The sequence below is a fragment of the Mugil cephalus genome, chromosome 8 (assembly GCF_022458985.1).
Source record: "Mugil cephalus isolate CIBA_MC_2020 chromosome 8, CIBA_Mcephalus_1.1, whole genome shotgun sequence".
Classification (NCBI taxonomy): domain Eukaryota; kingdom Metazoa; phylum Chordata; class Actinopteri; order Mugiliformes; family Mugilidae; genus Mugil; species Mugil cephalus.
This window is the reverse complement of record NC_061777.1, coordinates 19,841,894-19,856,030: the sequence shown is the minus strand read 5'-3', so window position 1 is coordinate 19,856,030 and position 14,137 is coordinate 19,841,894. Positions and strand designations below refer to the sequence as shown.

At 40.4% G+C, this 14,137-nt stretch overlaps 1 protein-coding gene across 4 annotated transcripts in view; it reads right to left on the bottom strand.

The window, feature by feature from the left end:
- The window catches only part of glt1d1 (glycosyltransferase 1 domain containing 1), a 33,406-nt gene that overhangs the window by 16,306 nt on the left and 2,963 nt on the right, over positions 1 to 14,137 (bottom strand). Inside the window, exons 5-12 of one of the 4 annotated variants that reach the window (XM_047591133.1) lie at positions 13,422 to 13,458; positions 12,938 to 12,994; positions 5,951 to 6,049; positions 5,387 to 5,436; positions 3,289 to 3,332; positions 2,795 to 2,915; positions 2,169 to 2,267; positions 356 to 780 (exon numbers count right to left, since the gene is read on the bottom strand). In XM_047591133.1, coding sequence (XP_047447089.1) covers positions 634 to 780; positions 2,169 to 2,267; positions 2,795 to 2,915; positions 3,289 to 3,332; positions 5,387 to 5,436; positions 5,951 to 6,049; positions 12,938 to 12,994; positions 13,422 to 13,458 — 654 coding nt within the window. In that variant the 3' untranslated portion in view covers positions 356 to 633. Of the gene's footprint in view, positions 1 to 355; positions 781 to 2,168; positions 2,268 to 2,794; positions 2,916 to 3,288; positions 3,333 to 5,386; positions 5,437 to 5,950; positions 6,050 to 12,937; positions 12,995 to 13,421; positions 13,459 to 14,137 lie in introns of those variants that run through there. The other 3 variants (XM_047591134.1, XR_007113225.1, XM_047591135.1) reach the window with 3 other exon arrangements.

Here is a 14,137-nt window from a genome sequence, read left to right as displayed (position 1 = left end):
TAATAGAGGTTTCATATGAATTTGTAGTTAGTTTTGCTTATTTTAAACTTTCTGTCCAGCCTATGTACCGATGTGTTGACAAATCAGCCTTTCTTACAGCAAATTGCAAGGACCTTTTGTGAACTTCTGTCCCAGAAACAAATTTAGTTTTCCCCTAGAATGTGTAAAGCCCAACCGTTGCACTTTATTAAAAATGAATGGGCCAGCGTAGAGACAGAAAAGATCATGTACTGCATTTGAAAAAGTCTGCAAAGTGAAACTTCAGAATTATGAATTTTTTTGTCTGAATAAAAGGAATGATAATTTTACGACAACGATACAATTTCATATAACAAACCAGTTAAAAAAAAAGTAGTGAGGTTGTTGATATTCCTTTTTATTATTGAGTAGGGATGAATACGCAGCACTTTTGTTAAATTTATACTAAACAATAAATAACAGTACTTTAGATCTTTGGTTCAAAGTGCTCTACAGAATAATTTCAGACAGTGCAGATAACACAGACTTCTTTTGTGCAAGGACACCTGCAGTAATTGTACCTATGTAAGGTAAATACACTGTCCTGTCCAGTTTTCTACTGGTATAGTTCCTGAGTAAGTATTGCGAGTAGGTTTAGTATCTGTAATAGTGTGGTCAGTGCAGAGTGTCCACCAGTCGTTGGTAGGTTTCCCGCTCTTCTTTCAGGCTGTGATGCTCTTCCACATACAGTTTTCCATTCCTCACCAAGTTGTCTCTCAACTCATGATCTGACAGAAGCCTCTGAGACTGGTGCACAAATTCCTGGCAAGAATGAAGGCAAAATGAGTCTCATTTGCTGCCAAATGCCACATAAGCCTTGCCAGTGAAGCTGCCTCGAGTTCTTTTTTTTTTTTTTTTTTTTTAAAGCAGAAAAAATATAATCCAAGGCACACGAACACAGAACCTAAGATACCGGCCTGTGCGCTGATAAGTAAATACTTCAACCAACCAGCTGTTACAGGCGTAATGGTACCATCTCTGAGGCTTCATGTACACATGGTACATCCACAGATTTCTAGTTGCTCACCTGATGGCCCAGCGAGTTGAGAGTTGAGAGAAACCGCAGACAAATTGAAGTCGAAGTGCTTTGAAGTTTTCTTGACACATGGTAGCCGACATTACTGCTATAGAGAGCCAATGGGCATTCAAACTTTTAGACACTGCCAGTCAGCAGACTACTTCACTTTGCTTCACTTTTATGTGATCTGATTATCCCTGGAGAGGCTCTTGGTAGGAAAGAGCTCTACTGAATGACCATATGAGAGCTATAAATCCTCAGCAACAGGATTAAAGCTCAACTTATAAGCAGAGTTCTTGTAATCACTTCATTCTCACAGTGCTAGACAGGAAAGGCGGTCTTTCTCTTTAAAGCTCATGAGGGCAAGTGTATTTGTTTCTTTTAACACCCTTAGACTTTTGATAGATACCCTTACTCCCCATGTAATCACATTTGCAAAAAGAAAAAACAGAAACACTGTCAATCAAAACTAAGCGAAAATAATAAAGCATGCAAAGAAAAAGCATAAGAAAGTGCAAGGATGTCTAAAAGACAGGCACTCGTTGCCCATCAGTCCTGGCCGAGGTCATAGTTTATCCGGTTGCTGAAACCATGTGGGTGAGCTTCCAGTAGCGGCTCAACTCGGCACACGTGCAAAGAGAGACTTATCTCTGCCTTTGCAACAACATGCTACTGCATGTCGTCTTAACAGCACAATGCTCAAACCGTCTGTCATCTGAACATAGCCTATGTTCTTCACCCTATTTGCCAATCATCATTAAAGGGTGCTAGCTATTTTGCACTTTACACCTTGCTGCTGTGTGTTGCATCATTACATGGTGATGTGTTGTCTTTGCTGGACGTTTTGATTCTAATCTGAGATCCTGAGAAAAAAATATATATGTGGAATACTATAAGTTTTCTTTGTTTAATCTGAAGTAATGAGAATTTAAGGTACATAGTTAATGTTTCCCTAAATAAAACTTTGAAAGTTTTTAAATAAGGCATGTCAGTACTACTTAGCAGTAAGTACTCGTAGGAGTGGCTTTGGCTATACAGAACTGTGTCAGAGAGAAAAACCCAGCATAAACCAAAGATAGTGTGTTGATTACAGGGCTTAATGCATGTGGTGTATTCTCTAGTCACTGTATACCTGAGGAGAAGAGTACAGCAGGCCAGTGACCTCATGCTGCACCACAGCTGCATTTCCTGGAATATCCCTGGCCACCACAGGTACCCTGAGATCCATGGCCTGTTGGAGCGGATTGGAAAGGATTAAACAAAATGTCAAAGACATATCAACTCATTCACAAAACTCATTCTATTAGTATTAAAAACAAAAATCCCCTAAGCACCTTGGAAATGCTACAGCCTGGCTATTCTGCTCCTCAGTGCAGTTTACCGACGGAATTACCAGTCTGGATCACCTAATACCTTGAGCAGGGTGTCAAGTGAAACATGCAAACTTATTAATACGACTATAAGCCTACTGTGGATCGTTTTAATTGATTGTTTAAAAGAGATTAAGTGGATTTGGAAGGTTTGCTCTCTCAGGAATGTAAAGATTGGAGTCAAGTAATTAATTTGCGTAATTGTCCCTGAAGTGGCCACACAACACTGTAACTAAGCAACAAGATAAAAACACAGGTGCAATGTTCACATGGTTTAGAGGGGGCTTTGGATGACAAGATCTCCGTAAATACGTTGATAAATCAAATTCCCATAAACAAACTCCGTACGCGTTGTTGTCCAATTACCCATGATCCCTCAGGGTTTTACCTCCAAGATGGCTGCTGACATGCCCTCTGAGACAGAGCTGTTGACCACGGCGAAGCACCTTTTCATGGCAGCATGAAGCTCCTGTTGGCTCATCTCTTGGGCCAAGAAGACCCCTGCTGTTCTGCAGAAGCAGTGGCAAAGCTCAGTTCTGCGTGACTCGCGGCTCAAGGAGCCGTGAATGATGCTGAACAGCAGCGACAAGCTGCGAGTAGGAAAACAGCTACACTATGTGTGACATGCACAGAGCGTCCAGGTCAAGTCTTAACCAGAGAGGGCAGCTCCCTGCTGCGAAGATCTTTGTTATGGTGAAGTCCTATGGCAAAAAACACTAAAACACTTCCAAGACTACAGAGTAGGCCTATGTATAAAAAAAGGATTCTAGAGCTGGGTATCTGTTCATGATATGTTAACATAAATGTAAGATAAATTGCTTAGATGTGTTCATATAGTTAGCATTTTGAGATATGTGACAAAAAACACAACAGAAGAGTTACCTTTTAACAACAGCTTCCACTTCAGCGGTAAACACAGGATCAATCTGAAACAAAGATTATCGAGAGAAATGAGACTCATTTCCTCACTATGAAAAGCTGTTTTTGTCAGCAATGACTTAAGGAAGGATAAAATAAACAATGACACAATTAATAATTTCTACCAGCGGAAAATCATCTGAAAATCCTGTGTTTTCAGAGATTGGGGTCAAAGTAGGGTGGCTAGCCAATCTGATTAATTGCAATGTGGGATTTGCGTGCATTAGCCTGCCAACAGGAAAGTCAAAGCATAGCAATTTGGGTCAAAGTTGCAAGCACGCAGCTACTTTTTCCTCTTTCATTTTACATCTCACGGAAACGTGCATAGCGAATTTGATCTATGGGCCGTGTGCATTCAAATTAAGGAATCTAAACTGAGAACATTTTTGGAGCGCGGTGTAATCTGGGATTTAGCAGACATTGTAAAACCAGCAGGGGACAGATCAGTATAAAGGCTAAATTGACAAACAAATGATTTAAGCACAGACTGGGCACTGTCCTATGATGAATCAACAGAAATAGAAATATGATCAGTGAGCAGTATATTATTGTTTGTCGGAGCCAAACTGTCATATCTTCTCTGTTCAATGAGAAGCAATGCAGTCTTATACGTTTTGCAACACATATAAGCCGGCAAACTTCCCATGTCTGTCATTACATTTTAGCATCTGTATGTATTTTATTCAGTAATAATACTGAACACGCTGCGTACTGTGATGCTTGACAAGCCCCAGTAACAGAGGAATGAGATGTGTCACTGCTGACAAACTGACCTGAATTTTCCTCTTAATGACAGATGCTGTGCAGCCAGAGAGCTTATTACTTCAATGAACTGGCTGTGGACTTTTAGTACATCATGATCGCCAGACGAAGGCCTGTCTCATTATACCTCCTGTCTATACTTTTCTTGTTTAGATTTTTGATTTCACTCAGTGTATTCAAATCAGTAAGTTTTTGCAAACACAAACACCTATAATTGACATAACATAACGGCCTCATAAAAAAAAAACAACAAAAAAAAAACAAGTGTTTATTTCAATAATAATAATGATATTCTTTCATTTCTCTGACATACAAACAAGTTTCCGCTGTGATTCAGGGGTGTCGGGATGAATCACACGTCTCTACTTTCACTGAACCATCTCATCAAACAGCAGCGAGGAACAGCGGTGCAAGAAGCGGCAGCGAGTCAGTGTATAAGCCCCTGGCCATGTCTAATTGAGTTGTTTTTGAGCAAAACTAAAGCAGAACATACCTTTTGCCTGACACCACTGTTTGAAAAAAAAAAGAACAGACGCTAAAGTACTGTACATTGATGTCATATCAAAGACAGTCAGGGGGAGTGAAGAAGGAGACAAACATAAAGAGAAATCAATGAGCGAGAGATCGGAAATAAGAAAACAGAACAGAGCGCTGAAGCCGGGATGTGACTCCTATCTGCAGAAATCCTAGCATAAAAGTGCTATCAGTCAAAAAAAAAAAACTTTTACAGTAAATGTTTAAAGACTGACGCCTCTGATTCGCCTGTCTGTATGACTGGCTGATTTATAAATAATGCAAATCGTCACAGGCTATGGAAGCTTAATTGCTTTTTCCCCAATTACTTGACGTGCTTGACACAAAGCCACAAATCTTCAGGGAAGATATAGGTGTATGACGGTATGTGAAAGGGCTACACTCTGCTTTGCTTGTAGTCTGGACCAGCAAATGCCCAGGTTTGTCCCCAATTCTGTGTATTATAATGAGGTAACTATATACAGGACATTAGTCAAAGGCAAGTGTTAATCTGGAGAATGCAAGGCAAAAAAAAAAAAAACAAAAAAAAAAGAACAAGAAGAAAACAGGGCCACTACTGCTGCTCACCATTCCTCTGTTTGCAGAGGCATTTTCTTTCAGCACAGGCCATTAATTCCAGCTAAACAGCTGAAGCCTGTACCTCTGCTATATCCAATTAGAGGTTTCCTGAATTCACAAGGGAGTCTCAATGCAGAGGGTGCCACATTGGCAAGTGTAATAAAAAAAACCAAAAAAAAGGAAAAACAGCTAACGACTATGTACTTACCTTTGGCCCGATAATGACCAATATGTTCTGCATATTCTCACAATGCCACTCTGAAAGGTACACAATTAGACAAGGAATGTGAACTTTAAGCATCTGAATGTCACACTGGAATCCAAAGACACAACCCCTGATAATCCACATCCCTCATTTCAATGTGAATATACAATTTGACGCCCTCTAGTGCTGTCTTATTACCATAACTGTGTGTTATAAAAGCCTCATAAAAAAATAGAAAATTTACATGCACACATTGATCAGTGAATGTTCACACGGATATAAACCATCATCAAGGGGTAACACTATAGAGGCAAGACTCTGAATGATGTCACTGCAGTTTCACATACATTTTCAATCAAATGAAACTCAACCATGGAGCTCTGACTTCATTCTTAATTGATGAGTACATTGCATCCACCACAGGCTACTAAAGCTTTGCAATTTGAGGTTTACCAAACATTAAGCAAGAACTGGCTGAAAATGTGTCAACACTTGACCATGTGACCGTTCTATGTTTTTTGCATTACCCGTGCACACAGTATATCAAATAAATGGTAAAGATAATACCTGAAAAATCCTCCACCAAATAGAGGGGGTCCTTGACTCTTCTGAGGCCACAGACCAATAGGAAGACACGCAGCTCATCCACGTTCTTACTCCTTACACCTGGAAGCCACACATACAGAAAGACAGCACCACCATATCAAAAGACTGCATAATGAGCATCCCAAGTACATCAGCAGATAATGAAAGCAATACATCACCCAAGGTCATGAGGAAAATAAGACAGCAGTGACTAATGTGCTTGCACAATTCTCTGATCAGCAGGGAAATAGTCTACTGGAAACATTGGAGGGTTGAAGCCTAATCAGTGTGTAATGCAGCATCAGAGATACAAAGCCAGAGTAGTCTGGGTGACAATTTGCTCACTTAAGAAACCTCCAAAGAAATTAGCTAATCCAACATCATGTCAACATCAACCGTAGCGCTGTGGAATCTACTCTTTGACAGATCACCCAATTCTCAGGTTCAGTCCTGCGATTAGTCAAGAAAGTGCCCGGAATACAATCGTCCTCAATGACTATCACACCGGCAACAGATTACAATCCTCACGATTGGTAGCAAGAGGCGATACCCGAACCTTACAGAGGTTGCATAGGCAGTCCAACTCCTCCAGGATGGCACATCAATACATGCGACTGTCAGAAGATTTGCTGCGTCTCCCAACACAGTCTCAAAAGTATGGAGGAGATTCCAGTTGAGAGACAGTTACTCTAGGAGAGCTCGACAAGGTCCCCAACCCATCAGCAGGACCGGTATCTGGTCCTTTGTGCGAGGAGGAACAAAATACAAAATGACATCCAGCTGACTACTGGTGTGACTGAATCAATCAAAGACAGACTCCATGAAGGTGGCCTGAGGGCTCTCGGCTTCCTCTGGTGGGCTCTGTGCTCACTGCCTGGCAACGTGGAGCTCAAGTAGCTAATGCCACACAACACCAGAATCTGCAGGTTTGCCACTGCCGCCCTGTGTTTTTCACGGATGAGAGCAGGTTCACCCAGAGTGTCACAGATGTAAAAGGTCCAGAGAAGAACGTTATGCTGCCTGTAACGTGGTGGAGCATGATCAGTTTGCTAATGGGTCAGTCATGGTCTGTGGAGGCGTATCCACAGAGGACTACTCAAGACAATGGGACCCTGACTACCAAAATGGCAACAGTGGATCATAGTATCACGTTGATTATGTTCACTGTCTTAGTTTGCTTTGTTAGCATGTTAAAAAGATTAAGCTGAAAAGGTAAGGAAGACATATGCATCCTATCAAATGTATAATAATCAGAATTTATGGTGAGAAATAAGAAGACTGAAAAACAGAAAGAAACAAAAGGGTACCTCATCAGGGAATCATGAATGCCTTTTATGTCAATCCATCGTTTGGATTGACGTATTCTCCTGCATAAGTGAAAATACAGATAGATAGATACTTTCTATCTATTGACATTATGAAAGTCAATGCTGCATGTCCTATCTTCTATCTATGTGTGGTGGAACAGCTGTCAAATGTCAAATGGTATTTACAGAAAACCACATTTGAAGAGAAGATTTAAAATAAATAGCAATTTTGATGCCTGAGAGGACATACTGTAGTTGGTTTTAGTAAACTGAAAGCAAGGTCGGTATAAAGAAAACACTTTAAGAAAAGGGTCTAAAGAATAAATATTATGAAAGTCTGTTTAAGCCAACATTCACAGAATTAATATTGTAATGTATGTAATGTAATATTAGATGATGATGGTTATTCATTTTTAATCTCCGGCCTTCTAGGCTTGACATTGACCTAAAAGGAAAATTCATAATTGTAGAGATAGCTGTGCTGGAAATCGTGCAAGCAATTTAAGTGCAGTATAAAAAATTTACACTGTGCCAGACAGAATGGGAAACAAATCATTTAGAGAATAATACCACAGACAGACACCGACACGTGCTTTGAGCACAGTGACAGTCGAGTGAAATCCCCTGCTGCCAGATAAGTCCAGATCAGAGGGCTGAAGCAGCTCTTTTTTAATGCTATTAAAGAGCATCTTAAAATGACAGTGTGGAGACTGGGCACTGACCCTGATCCCAGGGAGCCGATTGTTGTGGGAAAAAAAAAAAGAAGAGAAAGATTTGTGGATATATCCATAACATTTAAACGTAAGAACATATATCAAGTAAGTTACACCTCCATGTCACTACTTAGAGAACAAGGAGCAGGGAAATTATGTAGTAGTAGCTGTACCAGTGTCTAATTCAAATTTGGATCTAAGCAATAATTTATATTTCCTCAAGGAAGAAAGACAAATTGTACAAATCGTCTGTTGCACCAGCAGCAATATCGCCTCACTGCGGTTCTGTGAGTTCTATGCAAAATGTATTTTCATTTGCCTTAGATTTCGGAAGGGCATTCTGAAGAACCCACTAAAGCTTTAATTAGTAGTGTACATGTGTTTGTGAGTGTGTGGACGCGGGAGTACACATCTATCTGAACGGGGTGACACAGAGAACACAGTCTGCAGGGAGTAGATAAAACCATGACAGCATCTAAAAAGAAATCCACATTTATTGAAACACAGGTGACAAGTAGGGATTATTAGCAAGGTGTCCTAATTTCATAGAGGTTTAATAACAAAGTCTTTTATGTATATGCAAATGTTTAAGGCACAAGAAGGGGCATTATTGCATGTCTAAATCGTAGGTGAAATTTGAGACTTTGCACTTGGTGTGACCTTCAATTCGGTCAGAATGTGTATGCAGACTGTATGCAGTAACAGCAAGGTGAGGTCATTGTGCAGCTGCGCCTCCAGTCAAGGCAAAGGGGGTAGTAACATATGTGCTGCAGTTGCTTACAATCCTACAAGCCGATTGGTTAAATTATGTAGGTGTTGATGTGTTAAATATTGAGCTGTGAAAAGAAGGCTCCCTCTATAAAGTCAAAGTTCAGCACTTTTACATATAAATTTACATTCAAGGCTTTGCCAAACGAGTAGATGATTAACACACAGTGATGATTAAGCTAACCAGTACCATGTAAAACTCTATGTACGCTGCTAAAACTATTTTGATCACAGTAAAGGATGAAGATAATTAAACTTCAGGGATGTTGAGCTGGTCAGTGAAGTAGCAGAGGAGGTTGTTAATCAGTTTCAGCTGCTGTGGTACAATGACAAACCCCCCAAAGCACTCACAGTTTTACAGGTGGACTAAGATGAGCCACTTTTTATCCACTTCATCTTCCCTTTTTTTTTTTTTTTTTTTTACTAGTTTTGCATTAGGCCAGGGTCAGTGTCACTACTGGGAGCATGAATTAATACCAGAACCTTACGAAGGCTGCACCGGCAATCCAACTCCTCCAAGATGGCCCATCAGTACATGCCATTAAAGTTTGCTGTGTCTGTCAACACAGTCTCTAGAGAGAGCTGGACAGGGCTGTAGAGGCTCCTCAACTCATAAGCAGGACCGGTATCTGCTCTTTTGTGTAAAGACGAACAACGTACAAAAAGACCTCCAGCTGACTACTGGTCTGAGTGGCTCCTGTGCTCACTGCCTGGCATCATGATGCTCAAATGGCATTTGGCACATAACACCAGAATCAGCCTGTTTGCCCTTGGTGCTCTTTTCACACATGAGAGCAGGTTCACCCTGAGTGCATGTCACGGCTGTACACGGGTCTGGAGAAGCCGTGGAGAACATTATGCTGTCTGTAACACTGTTCAGGTTGACCGGTTTGCTGGTGGGTCAGTCATGGTTTGTGGAGGGATATACATGGAGGTTCTACATATCCACCTCTACAGGCTGGACAACAGCACCCTGACTGCCACAAGGTATCAGGATGAAATCCTTAGACCCACTGTCAGACCCTACACCGGTGCAGTGGGTCCTGGGTTCCTCCTGGTACACGTCAATGCCTGGCCTCGTGTGCCAAGAGCATGCATGTGGTTCCTGGAGGACGAAGGAATTGATACTGACTGGCCTCCACGCCTGCCTGACCGGCATCCAACACAACACCTCCGAGACATATTATTTCAATCCATCTGACGTTGCCAGGTTGCACATCAGACTGTCCAGGAGTTCAATGATGCCATGGCCAAGCACATGGGGATCATACGAAATAACAAGTACCCTTCTGAGTTGCTACAACGGAATTGCAGAAAAATGGACTGGCCTGTCACATAACCTTTTCACTTTGTTTTTCAAGTTCTCTTTGAATTTAACCCTCTGTAGGTTGATGATTATAACTTCCATCATACAACGTGGCATCCTTTCCTCCCTAAAACACTACCCAGTCCACATCAGTATAAATATCAAGCATGATTTGTTTCCCATTAGGATCTGATGTGTTTTTGAAGTGTTCCTTTAATTTATTTGAGCAGTGCATTTCACAGCACACTAAAGTTTTGGCATTCAGAGGACGGATTACACCCTATAAAAGAAAGTGATTTATCAAACACTGTTTACCATTGGTGGGGATTTTTCTTAGGGGTGAGCACTGAAGGAAGATAAAGTACTGACATGGATGTTGCTTTGCTGTTTTTCAACAGCATTTGCAAATGTTTGGAGCAAGTTATGTAGCTGTTATATTTAATACACACACTTTTAGCCGAACTTTGCGCAATTACTCTCACTGCCAGAAGGTGTAGTAAATAAAATTTGCACTGCAGCTTTAAACATCAGAGAAGAACAGCCACTATAAATCATAAGTACTGTGCAAGTAAATCTGAGCTGAAATGTAATTTTATTTCAATATGGAAGCAGAAAATGATTGATGATAACATAATGACCATCGAACACATGTAGTCCATTTTAACATTTTCAGACATGACAAAGATTATTCTATGGCTCTAACAACCCCCTACTGCACTTTCAACTTTTGCATAGCCTTTATTTTTTCTAACCGCACTGACTTCACTGATAGCTTCTTGTGTAATTTAACAATGCTACTCCTTGAGGACTCTTTGAAGTAGCTGGACAGCAAATCTGCATATGTCTCCAATGACACCTCAATTATTTAAAGTATCACTTCTCACTCTACAGTGTTGTATTTCATCTATCCCGTTAACCCCATCCCCCAAGACAAGCAGCAGGGGTATAAAAAACAATGCATATAAAGATGGAGTGGCTTTCATGGACTGACAGTATCTGTTTTTCAGTGCCTAAGCCTGTGCCTGTTGAGGATACATGACATAGAAAGGATAACACAGAGACACATACATGTATCTTCAATCAAGCAGGGGGATTGCTTTTTCTCCTTTATGTTCACCAGTGAGTTTGTTGTTTACAGTGTGCCACTGCATGGCACATATACCATGGCACATACGTTAATTCCCAAACCACTACATGCTTTAATTAAGCTAGCCTATATTCAATAACGTCTATATTTTACAATTTAGTTATGATTCATTTATGTCTCACCAGATGGGAGGATAAAAGAGAAAATCAATATGCAAAAAATACTTGGAAGAGAGAATGGCATAGGATAGTGCTCCCTACTGTTTCGGGGTGTTTGTATTGACGAAGGCAGGATGGGCGCTGACAGGAGACAATACAAGTTGATGCAGAAGTCATTTGAGCCAAACTAGATGACTGTGTTTTAAGATAACTAAAACATAGTTGGGACTTATTACTGATGGTGGTGAAGAGGGCACTGAGGTTCAAAGGGTGGACATGTAACATCTAATCTCTTAATGGCAGAAAACCAGCCAAAATAATAATACTGTTGTTTAAATGTATGACAATTTGAGCAAGTTATTATCACAATTACATCACACGTGTATTATCCACATTAATAGGAACACACTGAGTCGAAACACAAATTAAAACCCGGATCATGTGTTATGAAAGCATAGTGGCAAGTAAAAAGCATTTTTGTAAGTGATGTGAAATGTATCCACCATTAAGCAACACATCCGAAGAAACATGAAGACTGTCTACGGCTCTAAATACAACTGAGTCGGGTTACAGCGCTTTCATCACATCTGAGTAATATAATAATGAGTAAGAATTGTGGCTATTATGAATGAAAAACTGACTGTGTGAAATTAGCATTACTTGCCCCTGTAGTGAAATATGGTGATAAATGGCCTGAGGCTTATGAGCTATTAATCAACTGTTTCTCTCTGCACTCAACTGTACTCTCTAAGAGCACTAATGTACTTGGGATGGACGCCATCTAACAATGTCCAGTTTAAATCCTCTGTAGATTCAGCTCAGAATAACGGTGCATATTTATTGACCCATCCGGGCTGGAGTTGGAAGAGTGGAGGAGCAGAGGGAAAGTGGAATTCTACCACAGTCCTCACACTGCTGCATTCAACAGAGCAAATTTATTCTCTCTCATTGGAACTTTTTAGGGTGAGGGTGCATGAATGAATTCTCCTCTGTGCTCCTAGTGGTGGTATAGAGAGAAGGATGTATTCTAGAATATGGCAAAGGTACAAAGCTGCAAATGGTTTTGAGCTCAAAACAACTCCACAAACCTGTTTTACAAGGCAGCTTGTAAGATTTCAGTGTCCATGTACACTTGGCGTTTTATTGCCTCAGACATCATATACAGCACATATCCAACTAAGGTCCCTGCTACAGCTTGAAACATATCAGGAATTAGATTGAGAGTAATTAGACCTGATTAAATTGTTACCTGAATAAAATGTTGCTTAGTTACTGAAACCAATTCTATAAGCAAATGTTACAACAACAAGTTGCTGTCAATAAGTTTAATAACCTAAGAAGATACAAAAAGTAGGCAAAGGGTGACACATGTATGTCATAATGTGTCAATATTAACTATGCAGTTCTGCTTTTAAAGGGACAGTATACCAAAAACATCAGCAATCGTTTCTGGAAATCACTTGGCAACCAGATCCTGAAGAATGTCTTTGGGATATATTTTCTACCTTTAAATGCAATTAAATGTACAAATAAATAAACATAAAACCTGTCGACAGAGAGGACTGTGGGTAATGCTGCACATTACACAGACAATACCTGTGATAACCACAAACTGTGGCACTGACAGTACCTGAGCTCCTCAAGAATTCAGTCCAGCAGAATGTTTCAGTCACTTCTGTCTGAATTCCTTTAAAATAAACAGACAAATAAAGGCACAGTAAAATAAAATGTATACCACACATCAGTTTTAACAGATTATTGAACCAAAATATTGCTTTGGTGCTCCAGGTATGTAATCATTATCTTGCAACGAGCCTAAAAAAACAAGCTTCCACTGGTCAGGGTTCAGACATGCAGCTGGCCCCTGGGCTATAGTTTATCTATGGAGGGAAACTATTTGTCAAATGAGGCTATTGGTGGGGAGACAACAAGAAGAAGAATGCTATGGGCTGTCCTGCAGAGAGCGGTGGCCAATGGCAAGAGCAAATACAGCTCTGTACCGTAGTCAGTATGATAGCGGCAGAAAATGTCAAAATTGATTAATGTAACACTTCAATGGTGAGTCGGGGGAGGGGTGCACCATAAAGCGAAGATATTCATCCCTCGGAGCTTACCTTGGGGTTGGACAAAGATTTTACTGCTCTGGGGCACCTACAGAGGATAAAATAACACAACCAAAATGGACAAAATTAGAAATTTGAGGTTAAAACACATCAGAGTTTTAAATTGGTTGGTAAATTACTGGCCAGATTTGTTTGCATAAATTACATTTGACTATTACGAATGGTGGCTCTTTCTTTTTGTGTCAGACAAAAGAAATAACCATTTCTTCCTTGTGCTCTAAGCCGATCTAAACAAAGCACAAACTTTAAAAAGGGCGTAACAAAAACAGTTGCTAAGATAATGGGGGTGCTGCAAAATAAATCAGAGGGCATGGAAAATAAATTGACTGGATGTTATCTCACGAGATCCATCCCCTATGTGTGTTTTCTGTCACAATAAAAACCGTGGCGATGCCTCTCAGTGCCTGTCCTGTCTGCCTGCTGTCAGCCCTAAATGGCAGAGATAAAGCATGCCACTTGCCTCAATCTGCAGCCTACGGCTGGAATCTAATCTGAAAATAAAACATGGCAATATTTTTTTAATGCCAGACTATTATGGGAGAGGGCAGGATATTGTGTTTGTATAGTAAAGGCCCTTCTGTTGTATTTATTGATGCTGTCAGGCTCCTGCTGTCTGCTGATGTGCCGTAAAAGACAAACAAAAAACTTTTGTTGTCGCTACTTGATTTTTTTCATCGCAGCGCTATAATAAAGGAAATTATCTGATT